The 25,194-nt window shown below is 58.2% G+C and overlaps 5 protein-coding genes across 8 annotated transcripts in view; 3 read left to right on the forward strand and 2 right to left on the reverse strand.

Annotated features, from left to right (window-relative positions):
* Positions 1-25,194, forward strand: part of LOC111533669 (pyruvate carboxylase, mitochondrial-like) — a 1,148,173-nt gene that overhangs the window by 1,063,368 nt on the left and 59,611 nt on the right. The window lies entirely within an intron of this gene.
* On the forward strand, positions 2,282-9,758 carry EFEMP2 (EGF containing fibulin extracellular matrix protein 2). Its single transcript, XM_023186339.2, has 11 exons — positions 2,282-3,220; positions 3,534-3,651; positions 3,878-3,926; positions 4,531-4,737; positions 5,236-5,358; positions 5,650-5,766; positions 5,908-6,027; positions 7,563-7,682; positions 7,771-7,897; positions 8,136-8,331; positions 9,119-9,758. Exons 1-11 carry the CDS (start codon positions 2,826-2,828, stop codon positions 9,278-9,280), a joined length of 1,734 nt encoding a protein of 577 aa, XP_023042107.1. The 5' UTR covers positions 2,282-2,825; the 3' UTR covers positions 9,281-9,758.
* MUS81 (MUS81 structure-specific endonuclease subunit) lies at positions 9,760-16,062 on the reverse strand. Of its 2 annotated transcripts, none has more exons than XM_023186341.3 (16): positions 15,576-16,062; positions 15,362-15,491; positions 15,029-15,114; positions 14,419-14,517; positions 14,198-14,266; positions 13,948-14,033; positions 13,278-13,418; positions 12,981-13,073; positions 12,762-12,883; positions 12,582-12,679; positions 11,542-11,658; positions 11,345-11,440; positions 11,025-11,153; positions 10,847-10,950; positions 10,281-10,364; positions 9,760-10,189 (listed from the first exon to the last, which is right to left on the reverse strand). In XM_023186341.3, exons 1-16 carry the CDS (start codon positions 15,708-15,710, stop codon positions 10,123-10,125), a joined length of 1,656 nt encoding a protein of 551 aa, XP_023042109.1. In that variant the 5' UTR covers positions 15,711-16,062; the 3' UTR covers positions 9,760-10,122. The 2 variants fall into 2 exon arrangements, 1 of the variants encoding a protein (XP_023042109.1); XR_002725229.2 differs by having other exon boundaries at positions 10,124-10,189; positions 10,281-10,541.
* Positions 17,185-21,627, forward strand: CFL1 (cofilin 1). Of its 3 annotated transcripts, XM_023186343.3 has the most exons (5): positions 19,308-19,339; positions 19,867-19,882; positions 20,194-20,501; positions 20,706-20,782; positions 20,983-21,627. In XM_023186343.3, exons 1-5 carry the CDS (start codon positions 19,323-19,325, stop codon positions 21,093-21,095), a joined length of 531 nt encoding a protein of 176 aa, XP_023042111.1. In that variant the 5' UTR covers positions 19,308-19,322; the 3' UTR covers positions 21,096-21,627. The 3 variants fall into 3 exon arrangements, with proteins under 3 accessions (XP_023042110.1, XP_023042112.1, XP_023042111.1); XM_023186342.3 differs by lacking the exons at positions 19,308-19,339; positions 19,867-19,882 and adding an exon at positions 17,185-17,235; XM_023186344.2 differs by lacking the exons at positions 19,308-19,339; positions 19,867-19,882 and adding an exon at positions 17,753-18,360 and having other exon boundaries at positions 20,983-21,625.
* SNX32 (sorting nexin 32) overlaps positions 22,732-25,194 on the reverse strand; it is a 72,837-nt gene continuing 70,374 nt past the window's right edge. The window contains exons 8-13 of the mRNA XM_031933916.1: positions 25,045-25,120; positions 24,770-24,809; positions 23,896-23,982; positions 23,658-23,817; positions 23,494-23,579; positions 22,732-23,153 (exon numbers count right to left, since the gene is read on the reverse strand). Of these exons, the coding sequence (XP_031789776.1) occupies positions 23,100-23,153; positions 23,494-23,579; positions 23,658-23,817; positions 23,896-23,982; positions 24,770-24,809; positions 25,045-25,120 (503 nt within the window). The 3' untranslated portion in view covers positions 22,732-23,099. The remainder of the gene's footprint in view (positions 23,154-23,493; positions 23,580-23,657; positions 23,818-23,895; positions 23,983-24,769; positions 24,810-25,044; positions 25,121-25,194) is intronic.

Consider the following 25,194-nt stretch of genomic DNA (forward strand, 5'->3'; position numbering starts at 1 on the left):
CATAGCCAGCTAATTTTTGTGGTTTTAGTAGAGTTGGGGTTTTGTCATGTTGGCCAGGCTGGTCTGGAATTCCTGACCTCAGGTGATCCACCCACCTTGGCCTCCTAAAGTGCTGGGATTACAGGCATGAGCCACCATGCCCGGCCTATTGTGGTATTATTACAGACTATAAAATTCACTTTTTTTTTTTTTTTTTTTTAGAGAGGGTGTCTCACTCTCTCACCCAGGCTGGGCTGCAGTGGAGTGATCTTGGCTCACCGCAAGCTCTGCCTCCCAGGTTCACGCCACTCTACCACCTCAGCCTCCCGAGTAGCTGGGATTACAGGCGCCCACCACCATGCCTGGCTAATTTTTTTGTAGAGGTGGGGTTTCACCGTGTTAGCCAGGATGGTCTTGATCTCCTAACCTCGTGATCCACCCGCCTCGGCCTCCTAAAGAAACTTCACTTTTTTGAAGTGTACAATTCAGTGGGTTTTAGTATGTTTGCATAGTTATGTGACCATCACTACTATCTAGTTTTAGAATATTTTCATTATCCCAAAGAAAACCCAGACCCATTAGCAGTCACTCCCCATTCCCCACCTTCCTCTGGCAACCATTAATCTACTTTCTGTTTTTCCGGGTTTGCCTATTCTGGTTATTTCATATAAATGTAATATGTGTGCTGGGCATGGTGGCTCACGCCTATAATCCAAGCACTGTAGGAGGTCGAGGTGGGTGGATCACCTGAGATCCAGAGTTTGAGACCAGCCTAACCAATATGGTGAAACCCCATGTCTACTAAAACCACAAAATTAGCCGGGCGTGGTGGCAGGCGCCTGTAATCCCAGCTACTCGGGAGCCTGAGGCAGGAGAATTGCTTGAACCTGGGAGGCAGAGATGGTGGTGAGCCGAGATCAAGCCATTGCACTCCAGCCTGAGCAAGAGCAAAACTCCACCTAAAAAAAATAAAAAATAAATAGAATATGTGGCTTTTTGTGTCTGGCTTCTTTCACTTCACATAATATTTTCAAGAATTCACCTATATTGTGGCATACATCAGTACTTCATTCCTTTTTATGGCTAAATAATGTTCCACTGTATGGATGTACTGCATCTTGTTATTCATCAGTTGACAGATTTTGTGTTGTTTCTGCACTGGCTCTTATATATAATGCAGCTATAAACGCTGTGTACAGGTTTGTGTGTGTGTACATATCTTTTCAATTATCCTAGGTTTGTGTCCCTAGGAGTGAAATTGTCAGGTCATGTGATAACATTTTGAGAAACTGCCAAACCATTTTCCACCAACAGTGCATGAGGGCTCTAGTTTCTCCATATCTTTGCCAACACTTGTTATTGTCTTTCTTGTTTTAAAGAGCTATTATTATTATTATTATTATTATTATTTGAGACGGACTCTCGCTCTGTCACCCAGGCTGGAGTGCAATGGCACAATCTCAGCTCATTGCAACCTCTGCCCACCCAGGTTCAAGAGATACTTCTGCCTCAACCTCCGGAGTAGCTGGGATTAGAGACACGTACCACCACACCGGCTAATTTGTGTTTTTGTTGGCCAGGCTGGTCTTGAACTCCTGACTTTGTGATCTGCCCACCTCGGGCTCCCAAAGTGTTGGGGTTACAGGCGTGAGCCACCGCGTCTGGCCTATTATTATTTTTTAAGACGGAGTCTCGCTCTGTCACCCAGGCTGGAGTGCAGTGGTGTGATCTGGGCTCACTGCAAGCTCCACCTCTCGAGTTCAAGCGATTCTTCTGCCTCAAGCTCCCGAGTAGCTGCGACCACAGGCACGCGCAACCACGCGTGGCTAATTTTTATATTTTTAGTAGAGATGGGGTTTCACCATGTTGTCCAGACTGGTGTGGAACTCCTGACCTCAGGTGATCCCCCCCGCCTCGGCCTCTCAAAGTGGTGGGACTATAGGCGTGAGCCACCGCGCCCGGTCCCTGAAGAACTATCATTTAACCTTCTGGCCCCAGCGGCTGGGAGGGATGGTGGTGGTAGAGTGGCGAGGAGCGGGAACTGCGCAGTTAACTTGAACCCCAGGAGCTCGCCTCGGGACCCACCAGCACGTCCCGTCCTCGGCAGGCTGGGGTCACGTGGAGGGCGACTGCGGGGATAAGCAGGGATGGCAAAGGGAAAGGAAGGGCGGGCCCCAGTCGGGGGATCCCCGGACACGCAGCGCTTTCCCGCCTGGCCCCGCCCAGAGACGTGGGCAAACAGAGGCCACACCCCTTCCTGGGAGCCAGCACCGCCCATACTCCGCCCCCAACGACACGCCCCCACTTGGGGCGGAGGCGGAAACCGGGCGGGGGACGCGGGTGCGAGGAGGTCGAGGAGGCGCGTTGGCACCCGACCCTGGCATCCTACATGTCCGACATCAGCCCTACCCTCCTTTTCAGGGGCTTCCATTCATTTTGTGCCAAAAGGGAACTGCCGCCCTCGCCCCCAAACTTGTAGCTTTGTGGATGGAGGGTGTGGGGAACGCTGTGTGCAGTGAAGACCACCTGGCTAAAGACGGTCCTGGGGGTGGAGGGCAGGAGGGAGCGAGAAGGACAGTTCTGCACCTGGGAGCCTCTCGTTCCTGGGCGAGGGTCTCGGGACCCTGGATGAAGTTTTAGGATGTTTTAGAATGACGGTCTGGGGCAGAGAAAAAAATTTTGAAGGGAGCAGATTGAGGGTCTGGAGGACTGGGTTAGGTGGGCTCTGGGTACCTAGGACGATCTCGGGAGGCGCAGAATGAGAATCTGGGGGCTCCAGGATTACGGTGTGGGTGCACAGGATGAAATTCTGGGGGCGCAGATTAGGTAGGATCTAGGCGAGCAGGATGACATTTTTGGTGAGCGTCTGGGGGCCCCCGGGTAAGTCTGGGGGCCTGGCATCAAGGTCAGGGCCCCAGGATCGATCGCTGGGGGACCCTGGACCCGCGTCGGGAGGCGGCTCCGGGCGGCGCCGCGGGGGACCGGGTGGGGGCCTGTGGCTGGCCGGGGGCGGAGAAGCGGGGGGTCGGGGTCCCTCCCCCTGGCGCAGGCTCAGGAATCCGCCGAAGGGCGGGCGGAGGCGCCGGGGTGGGCCGCGTCGCGGCAGGCGGGCGGGCGGGGGGCGCTTCCTGGGGCCGCGCGTCCAGGGAGCTGTGCCGTCCGCCCGTCCGTCTGCCCGCAGGCATTGCCGGAGCCAGCCGAGCCGCCAGAGCCGCGGGCCGCGGGGGCGTCGCGGGCCCAAGTGAGTGGCTGTGACCGTCCGTGGGGGAGAGCGCGGGCCGGAGTCTCGGCCGAATCCGCGGCAGCGTAGCGCCCACAGAGGCCCACGCTCCTCGGCCTTCGCCGCAGGGGCGCGGGGCGGGGTGGCCGGGGCGGGTGGGCCTGGGACCCGGGCCTGGGACCTGGGCCTGTGAGGAGTCGGCCCCCAGCCCTGGGAGGCCCCGAGACCCAAGCACGTTGCTGAGCGGGCAGTGGCGGGGGCTGGGTTCGGACTCCGGGCACAGGGAGTGGGGTGCCGCGGCAGAGGCCCTTGACCGGTGTCCACCATCTCGCAGCCCCAGGATGCTCCCCTGTGCCTCCTGCCTACCCGGGTCTCTACTGCTCTGGGCGCTGCTGCTGTTGCTCTTGGGATCAGCTTCTCCTCAGGATTCCGAAGAGCCCGACAGCTACACGGTGGGGACAGTGAGGGCCGCTGGCCTGGGATGGGAAGGGTAGGGAGGAAGAGCCTGGGACCCCGGGGTGGCTGCTGCCGGGGAAGTCTCCTCCCCCTGGCTGGTGGAGGGCTGGGGGCCCTTGTTTGGAGCAGGCTGGAGGGTGGCCAGGCTCAGGCCCTAGTCTTGGCCTGGTCAGTTGGAGGAGATCTTAGGGTGACCACTGGCCACTTCTGGTTCCCTTCCAGGAATGCACAGATGGCTATGAGTGGGACCCAGACAGCCAGCACTGCCGGGGTGTGTGTGCCTGGGGGACCAAACACCCCCAGGAACCCAGAAAGGGGTTGATAGTTGCTTTCCAAGGGACAACCCCACATCCGAGAGCTGCCATGGGAGCCCAGCAGCTCGTCCTGTGCCCAGCTCTGCTACACCGAGGCCAGCTGTGGTTCTCTGGAGGCCAGTTCAGCTAGGGGTGGCCTCGCCCTCTCCCCGAAACCCAGGAAACCTTGCCCCTACCCCTCAGAAGAGCTGGATCCTGTACGCCTTCTCTGAACCACTCTCCTGTCCCAGCTCTTTGTCTCATCACGACCTGGGAGGGCAGTGTCCCTAGGGGTGGGTAAAGAGGCCCCCGCTCTTGAGCTGAGCTAGGGCTAGGGCTGTGGGGAGGGATAGAGACCCACTTGCAGGCCAAGAATGAGGGCAACAGTGGGAACAGCTGCCCCACCTCCAGCCTTGACCAACCCTGGGGAGGGGTCCTGGGCAGGCAGACTTAGCTTGTTGAGCAGAGTGGGAAGGCTTTGCTGGGGCCACACATCTCAAGAAGGCCGAGCTGGGCTCCTGCTCCGCTCCCTCCAGGGCCAGCCCAGGAGACTGGCTGTGCCCAGCAGGCCCCTCTCTGCAGATGTCAACGAGTGTCTGACCATCCCTGAGGCCTGCAAGGGAGAAATGAAGTGCATCAACCACTACGGGGGCTACTTGTGCCTGCCCCGCTCCGCTGCCGTCATCAACGACCTACATGGCGAGGGACCCCCGCCACCAGTGCCTCCCGCTCAACACCCCAACCCCTGCCCACCAGGCTATGAGCCCGACGATCAGGAGAGCTGTGTGGGTGAGTGGGGACTGCTCTGATGCCGGGCTTCCAGTCCCCTCACCAAGCGTCTTAAACTCAGACCTCATGTTCCTTCCCGGCTCAAAAGGGCCACTGGTGACGTCCACACCCTCATCCAGACACTCATGTTGTTTGCGACCTGCTACAGGTGGCCCCAGCTTGTGTGCCACTGCTCCAGCCAGCTCCGGGCCCCTCCCCTTGGTTGCTGCAGAGACACTGCAGGAACTCTGCCTTCCAGTGTCTGTCCCCTGGGAGCCACAGGCCTTGGAGGAAGGAGAGTCCAGGAATCAGTGCTTCTGGGGGTGTGTGGACAAGACCTTATTTCCTATGCAACCCCCAACATGCGGTTTTAGAGGTTAGGGGTGCCTTTCCTGTTGGCTCCAGGCTGGTGAACTCTTACGTGTGCTGTTGAGAGAACTGAATTCAAGTGTTGGATCTATGTGTCATGTTGGGTGGTGTGCGGGATCCCAGGCAGGGGCTGAGTGGTGTCTCTCGCAGATGTGGACGAGTGTGCCCAGGCCCTGCACGACTGTCGCCCCAGCCAGGACTGCCATAACTTGCCTGGCTCCTATCAGTGCACCTGTCCTGATGGTTACCGCAAGATCGGGCCCGAGTGTGTGGGTGAGTCCAGGGAGCAGCTTCTCTAGGCTCTGTGTCCCTGGTCTGGCCCTTGCCCTAGCACCTGACCCCCATTCAACCCATGCTTCACCTCCAGCCCCTGCCACCTCACCCTCCTGTCATCAGACACAGAGGGTGTGTATGGGGGTGTGTTTGGGAAGTGTCCTGGCTGACCCTGCCCAATTCAGCTCCCCGGACACAGGCAGGATTATGGGTGGTTAAGCCTTGAGTCCCAGCTGGCTCGAGCCCACCTGCCCTCTGCCCTCCGCCCTCCTCCTCCTGCCTGTATCCCAGACATAGATGAGTGCCGCTACCGCTACTGCCAGCATCGCTGCGTGAACCTGCCTGGCTCCTTCCGTTGCCAGTGCGAGCCGGGCTTCCAGCTGGGGCCTAACAACCGCTCCTGTGTGGGTGAGGCTGGGCCGGGCCAGGCTCCTGGGTCCTGGGCAGGGAGGTGTGAGGTGGGGGCGCTCCCTTCCTGACCAGCCCAGGTAGAGTGGAGGCTCTGGGCTGCTCCTCCGCTTTCATCCCTGTTTTTCCTGGCACCCCTAGATGTGAACGAGTGTGATATGGGGGCCCCATGCGAGCAGCGCTGCTTCAACTCCTATGGGACTTTCCTGTGTCGCTGCCACCAGGGCTATGAGCTGCACCGTGATGGCTTCTCCTGCAGTGGTGAGAGCTCCACCCCTGCTGCGTACTCCTCCATGAGCCCCCCTACCTATGCCGTGCCTCCTGCCACACAGTTCTCCATTTGAGGCCTCCGCGTCCCGTCACTGTGCACCCAGCTGCCTCCTGGGTACTCCACCCCGGCTGGCTGTGGAGCACTCCCAGACCAGTGGGGAAGGCATAAGAAGAGGCAGCTAGGTCCCTAGTGAAGCCTACTGGGGAGACTGAGGATGTGGGTGCCACTTGTCCCACGTGTCAGGCTCACCTGCATTTACCTGCATTTGAATTTTGCACTAGGACAAGTCGCTTCTCTCTGAGCCTGTTTCTGCTTCTATAATGGGTTGTGTTGAGGATTAGGTGAGAGTGTGAAAGATGGGCTCCAGCCAGTCTCAAGCTGCAGTGCTTTAAAGTGAATTAACTGCCACTTAATGAGAACCTGCCCTCGTAGTGTGTTCCCTGACACACTTGGCCTCCTTCCTCTCAAGAATCCTAGGAGGTATGATTTTCTCCTTCCTCTACAAAATGAGGACATTCAGATCTCCCTCCAGGTTTGTTGAGAGGATTACATTAAAATAAGCACAAAGTCCTGGGTAAATGGTGACTTTCTTTTTTTTTTTTTTGATACGGAGTCTGGCTCTGTTGCCCAGGCTGGAGTGCAGTGGCCAGATCTCAGCTCACTGCAAGCTCCGCCTCCCGGGTTTACGCCATTCTCCTGCCTCAGCCTCCCGAGTAGCTGGGACTACAGGCGCCCGCCACCTCGCCCGGCTAGTTTTTTGTATTTTTTTTAGTAGAGACGGGGTTTCACTGTGTTAGCCAGGATGGTCTCGATCTCCGGACCTCGTGATCCGCCCGTCTCGGCCTCCCAAAGTGCTGGGATTACAGGCTTGAGCCACCGCGCCCGGCCGTGGTGACTTTCATTATTCAGCTAAGAGAGGTTAAGTGACCTGCCCGAGTTCACACAGCCAGGATGAGATGGGGCCAGGGCTCGATCCTAGACTTCTCACACCCTGTAAACTGGCACATACCCCCTATGTTATGCTTTGCTGCGGGATGAGGCCTCACTGCTACCTGGCAGCATGAGTGGAACAAGAGAAGGGAAATGGTCTGCCTGTGAAGCTCAGTTAGCTGGAGGTGACCGCTGGGTGCTCGGGCTGACTGTGGGTTGCAGGAATTGGGCAGGTTACAGCACAGGGCAGACCCACGAGACTCATCTAGTCTAACACACTCATTTTACTGATTGGGAAAATAAGATTCCCCTAAATCAGCCGGTGGGATTCACACCCAAGCCTCTAGATTCCCACTAACTTTATTCAGTGTTTCTTCCAGTTCTGGGCAGAGAGAAGTCGGAGCTGGGGCAGCCTGGGCAGAACTTTGTTTGAACCCTCCATCTCCCGGCTGAGCTTGTGGCTTGTCTCATCCCTCTGTCTTCCTACATTCAGCCTAACACGGGGCTGGGCCTTCTTAGGAAATGTTTGTGGGACTGAAGGGTGAAGACTGCCCTTGACCCGGGGTCCCCATCCCCATGCTTCCTGCTTCCTCAGATATTGATGAGTGTAGCTACTCCAGCTACCTCTGCCAGTACCGCTGTGTCAACGAGCCAGGCCGTTTCTCCTGCCACTGCCCACAGGGGTACCAGCTGCTGGCCACACGCCTCTGCCAAGGTACAGGTTGCCCGGGTAGAATGGGCAGGATGGTGTCAGGAGCTGGCAGCCTGACGCCCCCGATTCTAGCCCCTCTCCCCTGGCACAGACATTGACGAGTGTGAGTCTGGTGCGCACCAGTGCTCCGAGGCCCAAACCTGTGTCAACTTCCATGGGGGCTACCGCTGCGTGGACACCAACCGCTGTGTGGAGCCCTACGTCCAGGTCTCTGACAAGTGAGTCAATTTGATGCCAGGCCCCAAGAGAAACTACGTCTCCCAGGGGGCTTTGGGGCTGACTGGCATCTATTCGAACAAGGGAGTGACCCTGAGGGCTGATGGGAATCATAGTCCTTCATGACAACCAGTCACAGGGGTGGGAGGGTCCTTTAGGAATTCCCTTCCTTTGTAGGGTAGGAGAAATTGGGGGGACAGGCAAGGAGCTCATTCATGTCCCCCACCTCGGGGTCTCTAGCCGCTGCCTCTGCCCAGCCTCCAACCCTCTGTGTCGAGAGCAGCCTTCATCCATTGTGCACCGCTACATGACCATCACCTCGGAGCGGAGCGTGCCCGCTGACGTGTTCCAGATCCAGGCGACGTCTGTCTACCCCGGTGCCTACAATGCCTTTCAGATCCGTGCCGGAAACTCGCAGGGGGACTTCTACATTAGGGTAAGGTTTCTGCAACCCTCAACTGACATGCACAATCTAAAACTGAACTCCAGGATGCCTTAAGGGGGAACTCGGCCAGGCTGCTATGCCCCTCCCCTCCCCAAAGCCCCACCCCCGGAGGCGGGATTTCTGTAGGACCACAGGGGTATTCTAAATTCCCATGGTGCAAAGGACAGACGGTTAAATGCAATTCTAACGAAGCACTCGGACACGGGAGTTTGAGTCCCGGTACTGGTTTTCCATATCTGATCTCAATCTCACACACAAACCAAGGGAATGGCGTGTGCAGGGGCCTGGGGTCAGCAAGTCCACTCCTTGCTGGTGGATGTTAGGTGGGAGGGGGCCAGGGGTGGCTCACAGTGAGCTGCTCACAGTGAGTGGCAGTGGCATGCATGGGTCTCACCAGGAGAAGGGGTTTGTCTAGAACCAGCGCTTCTCTTTCATTTTGAAACTGAATGCTCTGAAGGGAGCCTGCTCACTTTAGGTCACCAAAGGTCCCACCACTCCCAAGAGCCACATGGTGACCTTGAATCATCAGTTAGCCTGGGTCAGACAGAAGGAGCTGGAAAGGGTGGGAAGAGCCCCAGCAGGAGATTTCTGAAGGCAGGAGCCTGGGTTGGGGAGGAGAGACGTTGAGGGTGTCAAAGAGCTGGATAAGAGTCTGGGGTCACAGCCTGGCCAGGGCTGTCCCTCCACCTCACAGCCACGGGGCAGGGAGGTGACGCTGGGGCAGGGGCCTAGCACACAGGCTGACACAACATATATCCCTCCACCCACTGCCCTGCAGCAAATCAACAACGTCAGCGCCATGCTGGTCCTCGCCCGGCCGGTGACAGGCCCCCGGGAGTACGTGCTGGACCTGGAGATGGTCACCATGAATTCCCTCATGAGCTACCGGGCCAGCTCTGTACTGAGGCTCACCGTCTTTGTGGGGGCCTACACCTTCTGAGGAGCAGGAGGGAGCCACCCTCCCTGCAGCTACCCTAGCTGAGGAGCCTGTTATGAGGGGCAGAATGAGAAAGGCAATAAAGGGAGAAAGAAGGAGTCCTGGTGGCTGAGGTGGGCGGGTCACACTGCAGCAAGCCTCAGGCTGGGGCAGGGTGGGACTTGGGGGGGCAGGCCAAGTTCACCTAAATGGGGGTCTCTGTATGCTCAGGCCCAGGGGGCCCCATTGACAGGAGCTGGGAGCTCTGTACCATGAGCTTCAGCCACCCCGAGAGGAGAGGAGATAACGAGGAGGGCGGACTCCAGGCCCTGGCCCAGAGATTTGGACTTGGCTGGCTTGCAGGGTCCTAAGAAACTCTACTCTGGAGAGCGCCAGGAGGCCCTGGGTTCCAGTCCTAACTCTGCCTCAAACTGTACATTTGGATAAGCCCTAGTAGTTCCCTGGGCCTGTTTTTCTATAAAAAGAGGCAACTGGACTGTTAGTGGTTTTCAAGCTTTTCTTTTAGGAAGTTTTATTTATGTTTATTATTTTTATTTTCCCAATGAGCCCTCTGCACTCCTAAGGAAGTTTTATTTGATGAGGACCAACTGATGACATAAAATCGATTCAAAGCTGCAGTGCCCCACTGACTCCATCTCCCTGACCAGGGAATCCCAGGTCCTAAGCAGCTTTGTTTAAAAACCACTGGTTCCTGCGTATTTCACAAGGTCCCCAGGGCCAGGTATCTTCGTAACACATATGGCTGCAAACACTTAGGTTCTAATTTTACCCCAAAAGATGTTAAAAGGCTGGCTAGCCTGCGTGGGGGGACAGATGGGGGCCGGGGGCTGTTTCACAGCATAAGCTCAGGTCAGGGGGCTGTAGCTGCAGTAGAGCTGGGATAAGGTCCTGCTCAGAGCAGGCCCCAGATTCCTGCAGGAAGAGAGGCAGCGAAGGTCACGCCCTGGGCCTAGGGCAGCCTCAGTCCCCACCACTCCCTCCAGGTTCCGTCTCTTGCCCTCACCTCTGTAGACGCCCACACTTGATGGTGCTTAGCAGTGTCTCTTGTTCCTTGGGGGTGGCACAGGCATCATAGGCGGCCAGGAGGCTAGGGGGCAGGGGCTTGAGTTTCTGAGGCTGACAGTGGCCCACTCTGGGCCAGCACCATCAGGGGCCACGCAGAGGGGTCAGCATGGGATAGAAGAGTTGGGACGCTGCCCCACTTCCTGAGCCTGGCACTCAAGGCCCCAGGCCAGCCTGGCTGTCCTCCTTCCCTGTGGGAACCCTGGGGCAAAACCAGCAAAGGCTCCAAACCGTCACCCTCACTCCCCTTAATGGCCCAGCCCCCTTCTCCAGGAAGCCTCTTCGCCACCAGGTGGGACGTCTCCCTCCCTCCTGTGGCCTCCACTGCCTGGGACGCTGTGTGGGTCTGCTGGCTTCCTCCCCCCTTGACCTCCACGAGCACCCTGGGATCTGTCTGGTCTGCACAGCCCACACAAGGCCAAGCCCCCTCCACGAAGCATGGATTAAGGTGAATTCCATGCACGGAGGGCAGGGGCTGAGGACACCTAAGGGCCCTCTAGGGCCTACCTGGCAGGGGTGCTGTATCGATCCACCAGGGCTGCTGCTTTCTCCCCACTCACTCCGCGCACCTGCATCAGCTGCCGGGCAAACACTTCTCGCACCGACTGGGCCTGGGTTTGGGGAAGGGCTGGATCAGTGGGGGTCTGGGCCAGGCCACGTCCGAGAAGCTGGGCAGAGACAGTACCTTATTTTTGATGGCTCCTGCGTTGAAGTCACTGAAGGTGAGGAGTGAGCAGAGAGGGTTTGGAGAGGGCATGGCCCCTGATTCAGGGTTCCCAGGGGTTCCCCAGGGGCGGCTGCGTAGGGTGTGGCCCTGAGGGAAGAAGGGACTGAGGCCAGGCTGGAGCTCGAAGGGACACCTCCAGCCAGCCCCTGCCCAGTCAGCCTCGGGGGGCCAGCCTGAGAAATCTCACCCACCTTTGCTTCTTTTGGGGATGCACAGGGCCCAGGCAAGGTGAACTCCTTGTGGGCTGTGTCCCGACACTGGGACGGGCCTCTACTCACCTGGTAGAGTCTCTGCAAGCCCCGCGTCAAGAGAGCCAGATAGGCAGCTGACTCCTTAATGTCTGCTGTGCGCTTCACAAAAAAGCCATCAATGACCTGGGGAAGAGGACCCAAGAGAGGGAAGGTGGTTCCCGGCCCAGACCATGAACCATGGACCACAGGGGCCCTGCCTGCCTGGCCCTGCCCTCCCCGCTCACCTGAGTGTTAGTGACAGCCTGCAGCAGTGTACTCTCAGGAAGGCTGAGATTGTGGACCGAGCCATGCTCTTCCACCAGGTATACCCGGCGCTCCAGGCCACAACGCTTCAGGCGGAACTGGGGAAGTGGACAGAGTGGGCAGGGAGGGTCAGGCTGGATGACCACATGCCCGGGTATCCATGATGTCACACTCAAAATGGTGCTATGACCCTGTTCCCACCAGTTAGCCTCTGCATCCTCCCTAGTCTCTCCACCTGCCTCAGAGGGGCCTCCGCAGCTTTGCTCATGCTGACACTCTTGTCTAGAAAGCCCTCCCTCCATCTCTCAACACTGCCCATCCTTCAAGCCTCCCCTGGACCGCTACATGGCCTCTGTGACTAGGGGGTCCACCCAGCAGCAAGTACCAACGTATAGCCTCTGTATTTCCAATCCTGGAGGTTTAAGCCTTGTTTATCCAAGACTGCAGGGGCTTGGTACCCAAGAGGTCTTTTTTTTAAAATTTTTTTAATTTTCTCTTTTTTTGAGATGGAGTCTCGCTCTGCCGCCCAGGCTGGAGTGCAGTGGCCAGATCTCAGCTCACTGCAAGCTCCGCCTCCCGGGTTCACGCCATTCTCCTGCCTCAGCCTCCCGAATAGCTGGGACTACAGGCGCCCGCCACCTCACCCGGCTAGTTTTTTGTATTTTTTAGTAGAGACAGGGTTTCACTCTGTTAGCCAGGATGGTCTCGATCTCCTGACCTTGTGATCTGCTCATCTCGGCCTCCCAAAGTGCTGGGATTACAGGCTTGAGCCACCGCGCCCGGCCCCAAGAGGTCTTTAACATGCTCCTGAGCTCAGCCCAAAAATGCAGGTACCTGGCTTCCTACTGTGCGCCTGGATAGGCCTGTGGGGGTCTGATCCTGGAGCAACCACAGGTTGGATGTGGCTGGATTCCAAAGGGCTCTGCCTCAAGGAGGCTGCCAGAAGTGCCCCTGGATTGCTCTGGGCTGAAAAGGGGGCCTCAGAGCAGTCAGGGAAGCCTGGCAAAGCCAGAAAAATTACCTTCTGCTCCCGGAAGCGGCCGTCAATGATGCTGCTGCAAAGGTCATCCAGCCGCTTGCGCTCTACAATGTGGTCCAGTACCAACTCCCCAGGGCTCGCTGCTGACAAGCCAGCCGTTAGCTTGTGATCCCCCACCCACCAGGCCCTGCCCCTGGCGCCAGCCTGTCCACGGCCCTTCACCTGGGTCTCTAGGATTGGTTTCCTGTGCCACCCATACAAAATCCCCAACATGCAGCTTGCGCACTGTGTGGGTCACGTGCAGCCGCTGTAGCTCTCGGAGCAGCTCCGGCCTGTGCCCGCCCCTGGAGTGGCAAGGAGGGAAGCCTAGATCAGGGCAGGGCAGTGCCTACCCCCCAGCCTCCTCCGATCGTCTACCTCATTTCTCCCCACTTCACTCACCCCCGGGTCTCGCCAATGTCCACACACAACAGCACCCTGTACTCTCCAGGCCTCAGCTCCAGTGGTGGCTGCTGGAACCCTGCTTCGCTGGCACTAAGTGGGGGGTATCGGTATGTGAGGCCAGAACCCCTTGTGCTAGGGCAGTTGCCCCACACCCATGCCACCCGACACCCACCACCCACCTACAGTAGGGAGGCAGCCACAGCTCAGCTACAGGTGATGGATAGAGGTGGGGTTTTGGCCTCATTTCCCATCCCCACCTCCCTGTTTTCCCCCCTCCTCCGCCCTCCTCCTCACAGCTCTGCTGAAGCTGCTCCTGGCACTGCTGTCTCCTCCCCAGGGGGCTCCTTAGGCCCGATGCCCACATTCAGCAAGCTCAGGCCTTCTGACTCGGCTAACTTCTGGGCCAGCTCCAGGCCCTCTGGGGTCAGTGAGTACCTGGGAGGCAGAGGGGAAAAATACAGCTCTCCCTTCTTCACTCATTCTTGGCAGGCTCTCCTGCCTGCCTCCAGCTGGGCTGGCCTCACCGCCCCCTTGGCACCCTGCACAAATGACCCCAGTGGCTCCTGCTCCTCCTGGTCTTCTTGGCTCTTACAGCAGTTCCTTGGACCTGCTCAACGCCATTCTCAGGTCTGCAAGAAGTGTGTCTCAGACAATTTCCTTCCTCCTATCTTCGCTAATGCTGTTTCCTCCTCCTCAAAATACTTATCCTGACTCTCCACCTGCCAAATCCTAAAACGTGTCAAATGCTATCTCCTCTGAAAAGGCTTTCTACTCCTCCAATAACCACGGCACCCTCCCGCCCCCGCTCCTGCGGTTTCACACCCTCCAGGGACTCCAACAGTGGGGGCTCCTGAGGAAAGGCCCCCAACCTCAACAGCATCAGCTCTGGGAGTTGTTGAGTGACTCTAAGGCCCCACTAAGAAGTTCACATGTGCTTTCCTGTATCTCCTGCAGTTGGCCCCACCTGGCTGGGTGGTGTGTCCTGAGGACCAGGTTCCTGTGGAGGAGGGAGCGGAGGGCTGGCCAGGGTCGAGCGCTCCCAGGGGCTACCTGTGGATCAGAAAAGAGACCGTCAGAGAGCACCTGCTACCACCACAAGTCCATGTTCCCTGTGTCCCCAGCCACGGGCCGCACACGGGCCCACTGCAAGAAAAGGCAGTCTTTGGTGGGCTCCAGAGCCACTTGGGCCTGTCCTCCCCGATCCTTGTGCTCACCCTGGGGGCCTTCTGAGCACACCTCTGCAGCAGCTCCTCCTTGGTTAAGAAGTGGTAGCCATTAGGATTCTGAAACCAAGGTAGAAGAGACAGGGTAGGCTCAGTGCCAGGGCCCCTCCTCATCCCGCTCAGGTGGCTGGGATAATCTTTGCCTGCCTGGCCAGGGCCAGGCACCTCTGGGAACCTCCCACCCCACTGCCATGGTTCCGCCCAGTGCTCACCAGGTGCTCTCGGTAGAGCATCAGCAGTATCACTCGGGCTCCTGAGTGCCGAGCTGGCCAGTAGTTGCCAGAGCCTCCCACTTTGGACTGGGCAGGAACCTGAAAGGTACAGAGGAGCTCTGAATGTGAAAGCCAGCCAGTCATCTTCGAATAAGTCCCCAGCAGGCTTTGTGGCCCTGGGTAAGTCACTCAGTTATCTCTCAGTTTCCTTCTCTGTAAAATGGGCCAGGTGATGGGATGGCCCACTGCAAATGTGGGATGAGACAGCAGGCAGTTTCTGGGCAGCGGGTGGGGGTGTCTGCCCAGCCTGGCCTCAGTTCTACCATGCACTGCAGAACAGGTGTGATTAGACAGGAAAACTCAATAATGCTGACCCCCTAACTAACTGAGCTGGGCTCCCTAAGTAGCTTGATCATGGAATTCTCTCATTGGCTGTTACCAATATTCCTATTCACAGACTAAAATACTAAGTCAAAAAGAGGGTAAGTCATTTGCTCAAGGCCAGGCATCACTGGTGAGATATGGACTCAGGCTTGCCAAATCCCCCAAGCCAGAAAATCATACTCCCGCACTCCCACTTTGCCTTCCGCTCCCCTTGCCCCTTCCTCACTGGCATGGAAGAGTCCTGGACTTCCGCAGGTCGCCCCTGCGGGGCTGGACTGTTCTCTCCAGATGCCGAGCCCGGGGCATGGTCACCTGTGGGAGCAGAAGAGAGTCAACTCCACACTCCACGGAATCCGGCAGCTGCGAGGGTCTGGGATGCAACCTGCTCAGATGATAAGTGAAACCGGTGAGGGAGGCTCAGGGAGGACCAGCCACTAGACCGAGGCCGAACGGCAACTTGGACAGGAGTGGGGAGCTTAAAGCCAAGGGCCTCCAGGTAAGTACGGAAGCTGCACGTGGGGGAGGCAGGGGCTCACCGACCCTTTTCCCAGGCGCTCACCGCCCGATGTTCGGTGCCGCTGCAGCCGCTCGTCCAGCATCCGGCAGAGCCCGTCTCCGAAGTGCTGTAGGATCTTAGCTTCCTTACCGCTGCGCAGCGGCAGTGGGTACCGTCGGAGGGACCGCAGCGCCTGGCCGGGCAGGGGTAGGGTACCCGGTCAGGGCAGGCCTGACCTGGCCAGCAGCTTTTCTCATCGGGCCACGCCAGGACCCACCTTCTGAAACACGAAGCGTGTGCGGCGCCCGCTGCGGGTCGCCTCGTCCCGCCACTCGGTCAGCCAGCGAACGAAGAGCGGATTGGGACAGGCAGGCAGCGGGCGCTTCCGGCCCAGGCGGACCGGGGCCGCCATCAACCCGAGGGCGGGTCCTCCGGCGCCCCACGCCCGCGGGACTGGGACGCCGCCAGTTCTGGAGTGGGGATTCGAACACCTAGCCCGGGGCGGGGCGGGGGAAGGGAGAGGCCGAGGGCAGGACCGCTGAGATCACGGGGCCCCAAACACACGGGGCACTAACGAGAGGAGAGCCTGCCACACTCCCGCCCCTGAGCTGCTGCTCTAAGTGGTTGGTGAGGGGCGCTGTCTCTAAACGATCTTTCCCCTCCGCCCCACTCCAGCCAGCCTTTGGTACGCGCCCAATCCCAGCCCCCGGAGCCTGGACCGGCTCCTTCCTGTCACCCCAGATTCGAGAGCGGGCTCATCTTTGTGTAGGCGAGAGGAAGGCGGACAGCGCCCCCTGTGACGGGGAGGACTGGCTGGGCGGTGCTTAACGGACTAACCTGAACTTGGCCGCTCTACGTCTCTTTAAGATTGCCAGTTTCAGCCTCAAGCTTGAAGGAGGCTGGAGATGGAGACTGGTCTTGAAAAGAGTCCAGGAGAGGCGAGGGCTGGGAGACAAACGGGTGCAAACATATTGGTGGGAAGGACACCCAGAAATGGGTGCTGGGGATGAGGACACAAAGGTAAGGCAGGATCCTTGGAGGAAATGGTCATCCTCATCCCCGGGATACAGGGCAAAGAGTGTATGGTAGAGAGGAAGTCGGGGACGTGCCGAGAAGGCCTAAACTAGGACTCGGAAGGTCGGGGGTCAGAGGCCTAGAGGAAGGAGGACTGTAAGTAAGAGGTGCTTGGGCACCCTGGCAGTTGGGGAGGCCTGAGATGGGCACGTGATTGGGTTCGGGGGCGGAGGAGCAGGCTGCGGGTTAAGAAGCCCAGACACAGGTAGAGGGGAGAACAGTTCGTCATTTTTGTGGCTAATCGGAAGTGGGAGACCCTCAGGGAGGTTGAAGATGGAAACCCTACAAAGGGTTTCAACCTGAGAAGCCTCAAGGACACGTATAACTGAGTTGGACACAGGCGACCCGCCAGGGTTCGAAGCAGCACCCGGCATCTAGCTGCTATACCGGAAGTCGCGAGACGCAGGTCTCCAGCCTGCGAGGAAGGGAGAGGTGGGCGCCGGAGCTCCAGGCCCGCCCCTCAGGACTGTGCCTAGGCCACGGCGCAGTAGCCCCACCCGGGCTAAATTGGACCAATGGGCTCCGGCTCCCGCCTCCTGCCCGCCGCGGCCTTATAAGGAGCCTGAAGCCGGCTGTCGGGCTGACCCCGCCCCCTCGAGTCTCATGTCCTAATAAGGACATCTAGGGCATCCCGCGGCTGGGGGCGGGCGGGAGCGCGTCTCCAGGGTAACTGCGAAGCCCCCCCCTCTCCCCGTTGCTCTTGGAAACTCTAAGGCTCGGAAAAGGGGGCGCTAGCCTCTTCATGCAGGGCCGCTCGCGGGAGGCGGGGGTCAAGCTGCTGTCTCCACCTGGAGTGCCGGGAGCCCGGGCAGGGGTGGTGCAGTGGAATGTCCCCGACTACAACCCCCGGCATTCTCTGCAAGGTACTCCACTCCCTGGATCGCTCTCCGTTTACACCCTTAATTCCGTTTATAGGATTAGAGTCCTCAGTTCCCTTTCTGGGTTTGCCTCTGGCTTGTTTGCGACCCAGTCTTCTCTTCCTGCAGTGTGTAAGGCTGTGGTCACTGTTCTAGGACAACAAAATCATCCCGGAGTCCCCCGCTCGTTTCTTTTTTTAAAGGCATATACTACCATAGATCTTGTCTGTTTTTCAGGTGTTAGAATAACCAGGTACCTGGCTATCAACTCGAGAGCTGGGTGCAAGTCTGGCTTAATATCTATTTTTTTCTCACTGGCACGTAAAAGGCACATAAAGAAGCTTTGAATTGAATGCACAAAGCCTCGTCTTTACCCTTTATCGCCTCATGACTTTGCCAAACATCTTTAAACAAGCACAAAGCTCTCAGAGATTTGCTTGTACCTTTCCCCTATGCCTTTTCCTCCTATTCTTATTTTACTGACGTTGCACATCGCCTTTTTTTTTTCAGGAGACGAGAGTGGCTTTGCACATGTGGAGTAGTAGTGTTATCCGACCGACGACGCCTTCATACTTGTGATTTTCTTTGCTTTAGGTCGGGATTCCAGGCTAATCAATAGTTGCTTCGATTCAGAAAAGCAAAACCCTAACCTCACTCAAGAATTTCAGGCCAACGGATCCAGATAATACCAGATGGGTCTTAAGAAAGCCGTTTTGCTGCGGGATAAAGAGCCGCTTAGTCGGGGATCGTTTTCGGGTCATTTTACTGAGCACCACCTCGCCGGGTTCAGAGCGGTTCCTGGGAAATTGGACCAATGGGCTCGCGCTGAGCGGTGCGGTGCCGCCTGGAGCCCGGGCCTACATTTCCCCGCATGCACTGCAGCTCCGGCCTGGCCGGCGGGAAGACTCCGTTACCCAGCGAGCGAGGCGGCGGCGGCGCAGGGCCCGCGGACTCCATTTCCCGTCGGCCCGCGGAGGGAGCGCCGGAAGCCCGCCCCGCCCCTCATTGTGCGGCTCCTACTAAACGGAAGGGGCCGGGAGAGGCCGCGTTCAGTCGGGTCCCGGCAGCGTCTGCAGCGCTCTTGTCTTCTGCGGCTCTCGGTGCCCGCTCCTTTTCGTTTCCGGAAACATGGTGAGCGGCAGGCCACGACGCCCGAGGGAGGCGGCTGCGGGTCGGTCGCCTGCGCGGGGGAGGCGACGGGGGAGCGATGTCCGCACCCCCTCCCCCAGCGCCCCGGGCGGGATGAGGGTCTCGCACGGAGGGGCGGGCGGTGCCGGAATGCGCGTGCGCGCCCGTGGGCACCGGGGAGGGCCGGTCTGGACGTCGCTCGCGCGCCCCCTGGGCTCCCTTCCCCCACCCGCTGGTGCGCCCGCGCGGAAACCGGCCGCGGGGGGAGGGGTTCGGGGCGCGCGCTGGCGCGCCCCTCGCGGAACGACCGGCGTCGTGCGTTTCTTAGGGGCGCGCTCTCGACCGCAGCACGCGGCGTACAAACCCGGCCTGGGGGCGGCGAAGGAAAAGCGCGCGAGAGGTCTCGGCGCGCGCGCCCCACCCAAGGCTGTTCCTGTCTGCGCGTCACCCTCCCTCGGCAGCCGGGTCCGTTTCGGGAGCAGGTGGCAGGGATGCCTGCGCCCGGGAGGGGCGGGCGCTGGCGCGGCGAGGGGGGATGCTGGGAAGACGGAGTCCCGGTTGGGGCGTGGGTGCCTGCGATTAGGCCCTTGCACCGCAAGGCTTGGAGGGGGCATCGCAGAGACTGCGGCGCCTTTGGGAGCACATCTAAGGAGCTGCGTTCTCACCCGAGCATTGGGCGAGGGCGGGAACGGCGCTGTCTGCCGGCGCGTGCGCGCACGCTCAGGCCCGGCCGCGGATGCCGAAGCCCTGGGCCAGCCGGGCCTTCCCGGATGGGCCTGAGGGTGGAGCCGAGTTTAGGGAAGTGACCCAGTCGGGCACCGCCCGGAAACCACCCCGCCCCCTGTATACGGCCCGAGGGCTGAGAAAACCAAAGGTTATGTAGCGTGCCCAGGCTCCTGCCTGCAGCAGATAGGTCTGATACATCTGTTGTTTTAAGGTGATTCTGTAGGGTTAGGGACCTGGAGATGCTGCTGCCTCTCGGGTACGCTGTTCTCTATTGGGGAGGGGGCCAGACCTAGCCGATCTCCTTTCCCCGCCTACTCCGGAAGCTACCGAGTCACGTGGCCGGCTTCCTCTGCAGTTCCGGGGAGTTCGGGGGACCAGATTTACCGTGGATTGCCCCCCCTCTCCTGGCTCGGGCACCGCCAAGCACGACGCAGAGTAGGAGTTTAAAGATCTCGAGGCTTCTGGGCACTTGAGTTTGGCATGTTAATTTTTACCAGCGACTTCTGGGGCCTAGCACCATTCCCGGAAGAAGAGAGTTGTCGGGCAGGGTCCTTATTGGGGGTTGTGATTCTTGTTTTGGTTGGGAAAGACCCTAGGAGGGAACAGGGGTCGTTTGTGTAGTAACACTGCATTAAGCAGTTCTGGTGGGTTTGTTGTAACTGTTCAGTGTCCTTGGGGTCCTATCTAGCATTGTGGGGTCTTGGCTCTTTCTGAAGAGGAGTCTTGGCTCAGGTGTTTGGGTCCTCCATATCTGAAGTTCTAAGTCACCAGTTTTATCCAAAGGCTGCGAGCAAATACGGTGAGTAGCAAGTGAGTCAGTAGTCGGTGGGTTCACATTTCGGTCAAGGCTCTGCTTTTCACGAGTTTTCCATTTCTGTCCCGTAAAATGAGGGAAGGAGTTGTTGAACTAGGTGATCACAGGCCATGGCTGCCATTCTGAGGTTGTGTCCCATCTGGTTCTTTGACAGTGGCTTGGGTGGGAAAACTAGTGACTTGCCTTGGGAAGGGCACTAGTGACCACTCAAGACGCGGACTGGGATCTTCTGAGAAAACAAGGGACAGTTCCCTAGGGTCCTTTTCTTGATGAGGTATACGTGGTGTGTCTCCTAGGCCTCCGGTGTGGCTGTCTCTGATGGTGTCATCAAGGTGTTCAACGACATGAAGGTGCGTAAGTCTTCAACGCCAGAGGAGGTGAAGAAGCGCAAGAAGGCGGTGCTCTTCTGCCTGAGTGAGGACAAGAAGAACATCATCCTGGAGGAGGGCAAGGAGATCTTGGTGGGCGATGTGGGCCAGACTGTCGACGACCCCTATGCCACCTTTGTCAAGATGCTGCCAGACAAGGACTGCCGCTACGCCCTCTATGACGCAACCTATGAGACCAAGGAGAGCAAGAAGGAGGACCTGGTGTTTATCTTCTGGTGAGCTCATTCTGGCACTTCTTCTTGTCGCCTATCCCCTTTCTCATGATGGGAACTTCTGTGGATCCTGATCAACCCAGAGATGTGGGTTTGGATGGGGAGGGGGTTGTAACAAAAGACTCCTCACTGCCAGCCCAAGGGTTTCTCAAAGTCACCTATGGCTTTGCTGTTGCTGCGAGTTGCCTGACTCATGTTTCTGTCCAGGGCCCCTGAGTGTGCGCCCCTTAAGAGCAAAATGATCTATGCCAGTTCCAAGGATGCCATCAAGAAGAAGCTGACAGGTAAGGGCCAGCATTGGTGCTGAGTGCCCTTCTGCTGTGACCTTGGCTGCAGGGTAGGGTGAACAGCACCCAGAGGGGGTCCGCCCCCTTCACTGCCTGCTTGTTCCTTCCATCTGCTTTGATTGGCTCCTTCCCAGCCACAGAAACTACCCCCACCCCAGTGCTTACTGCTCACAGATGCTCCCCTTTCTTCCTTACAGGGATCAAGCATGAATTGCAAGCAAACTGCTACGAGGAAGTCAAGGACCGCTGCACCCTGGCAGAGAAGTTGGGGGGCAGTGCTGTCATCTCCCTGGAGGGCAAGCCTTTGTGAGCCCCTTCTGGCCCCCTGCCTGGAGCATCTGGCAGCCCCACACCTGCCCTCGGGGGTTGCAGGCTGCCCCCTTCCTGCCAGACCGGAGGGGCTGGGGGGATCCCAGCAGGGGGAGGGCAATCCCTTCACCCCAGTTGCCAAACAGACCCCCCACCCCCTGGATTTTCCTTCTCCCTCCATCCCTGACGGTTCTGGCTTTCCCAAACTGCTTTTGATCTTCTGATTCCTCTTGGGTTGAAGCAGACCAAGTTACCCCCAGGTACCCCAGTTGTGGAGGAGCCTGTATTTTTTTTAACAACATCCCCATTCCCCACCTGTCCTCCCCCTTCCCATGCTGCCAACTTCTAACCGCAATAGTGACTCTGTGCTTGTCTGTTTAGTTCTGTGTATAAATGGAATGTTGTGGAGATGACCCCTCCCTGTGCCGGCTGGTTCCTCTCTTTTCCCCTGGTCACTGCTACTCATGGAAGCAGGACCAGTAAGGGACCTTCAATTAAAAAAAAAAGACAATAATAAAAAGGCTCATTAATGGGATGTGTGTTTCAAGGTTGGGGCCCAGGAGACTTCGGTGGGGGGGGGGGTGCACTGGGAGAATGGTGCTCTCTCTCCTCTGTACCCCATACCCAACCAGTCTCTGCACACCCTTATCTGGCTCCAGTGATTGGCTGAGACACCTTTCTGATGGTCACCATTATTCTGTTGGTGGGGCCGTGATTGACACTGGACTGGCTGTTTAAGGAGTGGTGCTGGCCACAGGGGTGTTCCAGTGGAAGTGGTTTATGCCTGAACTGGGTGCTCTGTAGCCTTGCCTGGATGGGCAGTGAGGTCCATCTGATAGTCTTTTCTGTCCCTGCCTAGGTGTGGGCTGATAGGCTAGTCACAGGTAGCTTAAAGGTTCAGTTTGGTTTGCTGTCTTCCCTGCATGGCTGACTCAGGTTTATGACGGTCAGGTTCAGTGGTTGCTGTGAGTCAGCCCAAGTTGAGCCTTTGACCTCCTCTAGATGTGGCTGGAGTCCTTTCAGGGTGGGGCCAGCCAGGTGGAGCCTAGGACTTCAGACCCAGGTGTCTGGAGCACCGCCTCCCTATGTTTAACCAAAAGGGTGTTGCCGGTACCCTGAGCCTTTTGCCAGCATTGCCATGGGTTGTTTCCAGCCTGTACTTTGGGCTTTCACCTTCCCAGCACGCAAAGACATCCAAGAAATCTGGCCCTCGGGTGAGGTGAATTGGGAGTGGTAATGGGGCATCTATATTTCCTTCCTAATTAAGCCAAGAAAGGAAGAGGCCTCCTGGTGTTACAGTTGGCTCCTTAACTCCCAGGAGCTTGTGAGTGGTTCTGGGAGGAAGGGCTTGATCCCTTTTCTGGTTAGGAAATAAGGTGTGGGCAACTTGTGATTCATTCTTGTGCTAGGGTTTATGGGGGTGGGGACAAACCTGGAAGACTGTTGTGGGGTTCCTAGGTCCCAACTTCTGGGTGTCGCGCCTTCCCACAGGGAGCCTGCTGTCACTGGAGAGAGGGCTGAGGATACTGTGGGGTGCCCTCCTTGGTGTCCCCAGGATCTGATCATACTGCCTTGTAAGAAGGTGTGCCTGGTGGACGCTTAAGCTGTGGGAAGGGAAGCAAGGACAACAGGCCTCCTTGCTACAAAACCAGGGTTTTTATTTGTGAAGGAGAACAGGCTGGGATAAAGAGCTATGATTCCTTCAAGGCCCCGGGTGAGAGAGGAGGCTGTTCCTCAGCTTCCCGGGGAGGGGTGTCGGGGTCCCTGGGGCTCTGCTGACCTGTGGCCAATCATGATGCCTATGCTGCCCTGTGTCTTGCAGGGCCTGGCACCTTTGGTGGTAGTAGTGGTAGGGGGTTTGGGCTTTCCCTGGGAGGATGTGGGGCAGAGTGAGGGTGTAGCTAGTGGCACTGCTAGAGAAGGAGACATCTTGCCAGAGAGAGGGGTCTGGGATACCCTGGTCACTGGAGATCCCAGAGCAGGGTCTGGCTGAGCTCTGGCTGCTCTAAGGCTCCCCCTTTAGGGCAACAAGGGTGTTCCGGAGAATCAGGGTGCTGGCCTGCAGAGGAGAAACAGGTCTTTGAAGTACTCTGCTCCCTGAGTCAGGCTGCCATTCTTTCTGTACCGTAGATACCCCCTTGCTCCCCACACCCCTGTTCTCTGCAATAACAGTTGCTGTTAATTGGGTCTTCCGAGAAGGCACGGGTCGTGAGCCAGGGAAGCATGGCCCCAAGCCTTAGCTGAGGCTACTCTCATCCACACATGCACGCATGTACATGCAGACACCCACATATGCACATACATGCGTGCACATCCACACGTGCACGCACACCCTGGTGCCTGGGGGAGGGAGGGAAGTGGGAGGTATCACAAGGGCCCAGTGAGGTGGGAGGGTTCACCTTGGCGTGTTTGAGCTCCAGCTCTGCCAGCTCAATGAGATTCTTTCGAAAAGAGGAGACCCGGCGGGACTTGAAGTCCATGAGCTCTGGAGAGGAGGGGAAGAGGCATGGGGACCTGGGCAGGGCATGTGGCCCCAGGCTGGGGCCAGGGGCTGTGGGCTCACCTTGCTTGGCGGAGTCGGAGAGGCGCTCGAAGCGTTGGCAGCACAGCTGCTGGTGGCTCTCGGCGGGCCGCACCTCCCGGTTCCTGGTGCGCGCCTTGTCCAGCGCCTTGTTGGCATTCTCGTAGTCGGCCAGCGCCCGCAGCCGCCGATACAGCAGGTCCTAGGACCACGGGCACAGGGTCACTGCTGCCCTGTCCTGGCCTCCAGGCCTGAGCGTTGCTCTGGGGCTGCCTCTCACCTTTGCTGCCTGTGAGTCACGCATGTAATACCTCAGCATGTCCGACAGCTTCAGGTCCTCGTCGGAAGCCACTCGGCCCTCCAGCTTCTGCATCAGAAAGGTGGGCACTGGGAAAGGAGCTTGTCAGAGGGGCAACTAAGGGGTGGGAGGCACCTTTTCATCTAAATCTCCAGCAAAGAGGCCTTAGGTAACTGTTCCAGGTCAGGCCTGGTGTTGAGGGGTGCAGGCCAGGGAAGGCTTCACAGAGGAAGTGGGATCTAATCTGGATCTCAGGTACTAAGTAAGAGCCAGACAGGGAGCTGAGGGCTTGGCAGCTGTGCAAACCTGGCTACGTGTTCAGGGAACCTTTAGTTCAGGGAGGGCACTTGGGCAAAGCAGGGAAGGGAGGCAGTGGCTGGAGCACAAGAGGCTAAAAGTGGAAGCTCAGGACTTTGGGAGCTTCCAGAAGGGGCAGGGTCTCTGAAGGGCCTTGAGCAGGGAAGAGATGCAGTCCAATAGACGTTTTAGGAAGACGGCAACACTCCAGTGACTTTCTTGGGGAAGAGTGGTGGACGTGTATACCCAGGCAGTGTGCTGGCAGCTGGGTGCAGCCTGCCAGAGATTTGGGCACATCCTTATGCCTCCCAACTCTCCCCTGCTGCACACACGCGTGTACACGCGTGCACACTCCCCCCCCCACACACACACACACAAAGCTGGATCCTTGTCTTCAGCCCACCTCTCGTTAAACTAGTCTGGAGTGTGAGCCCAACTTGCCACTGGGCCCAAGTTATCACTGAACCCAAGATGATCCTGGAGCTCTTCCCTCTGCCAGGACTCATCTTCCCTGCAAAGATCACCAGGAAAGCTTTTGAGCACAGAAGGCAGTACTCACCCTCAGCCTTTCAAAGAGCTCTGCCAATTTGAGGAAGCTCCTAGGAAGTAGTAGGGAGGAGTTAGGGTAGGGGGCTGAGGAACAGCTCAAAGCCTCTCTGTCTCAGCCCCTCCTTGGGAGTCTCCCTCTCGCCTTTCCCTCCCAACACCCTCCCCCAACAGGAGAGCCTACACCTCCCACCTAGAGCTGACAGTAGACATCTACAGAGTGACCCCTCGTGGGAAGACATGGTATTACAGGCATAGGGAGAGGGTAGGGGTGGAGGGAGTCCTCACGTCCTTAGCTGGTTGACTTCCTGTGTTCCCAGACTGCTCAGCGCAGCTGAGATAGGGATATAATCATCTGCCAGGCCTGTTGGGGGAACAGCCCCCATCAGAGCCCCTACATCTGCACGTCAAGCCCTGGTGCCTGTGGCCACAGACAAA

This window comes from Piliocolobus tephrosceles, chromosome 13 (assembly GCF_002776525.5).
Source record: "Piliocolobus tephrosceles isolate RC106 chromosome 13, ASM277652v3, whole genome shotgun sequence".
Classification (NCBI taxonomy): domain Eukaryota; kingdom Metazoa; phylum Chordata; class Mammalia; order Primates; family Cercopithecidae; genus Piliocolobus; species Piliocolobus tephrosceles.

What these genes read in the sequence shown, in the direction of transcription:
- EFEMP2 (XM_023186339.2), top strand. Translation starts at nt 2,826, where the DNA reads ATGACATTTTTGGTGAGCGTCTGGGGGCCCCCGGGTAAGTCTGGGGGC. An exon ending in AGACAGCCAGCACTGCCGGG is followed by an intron (nt 3,927 to 4,530) that starts GTGTGTGTGCCT and finishes CCCTCTCTGCAG; the next exon opens with ATGTCAACGAGTGTCTGACC. An exon ending in TGATGGCTTCTCCTGCAGTG is followed by an intron (nt 6,028 to 7,562) that starts GTGAGAGCTCCA and finishes CTGCTTCCTCAG; the next exon opens with ATATTGATGAGTGTAGCTAC.
- MUS81 (XM_023186341.3), bottom strand. Translation starts at nt 15,710, where the DNA reads ATGGCGGCCCCGGTCCGCCTGGGCCGGAAGCGCCCGCTGCCTGCCTGT. An exon ending in GCGGCACCGAACATCGGGCG is followed by an intron (nt 15,115 to 15,361) that starts GTGAGCGCCTGG and finishes CTGCTCCCACAG; the next exon opens with GTGACCATGCCCCGGGCTCG. An exon ending in GCTTGCAGAGACTCTACCAG is followed by an intron (nt 11,154 to 11,344) that starts GTGAGTAGAGGC and finishes TTCTTCCCTCAG; the next exon opens with GGCCACACCCTACGCAGCCG.
- CFL1 (XM_023186342.3), top strand. Translation starts at nt 17,200, where the DNA reads ATGTCCCCGACTACAACCCCCGGCATTCTCTGCAAG. An exon ending in CCCCCGGCATTCTCTGCAAG is followed by an intron (nt 17,236 to 20,193) that starts GTACTCCACTCC and finishes TGTGTCTCCTAG; the next exon opens with GCCTCCGGTGTGGCTGTCTC. An exon ending in CATCAAGAAGAAGCTGACAG is followed by an intron (nt 20,783 to 20,982) that starts GTAAGGGCCAGC and finishes TCTTCCTTACAG; the next exon opens with GGATCAAGCATGAATTGCAA.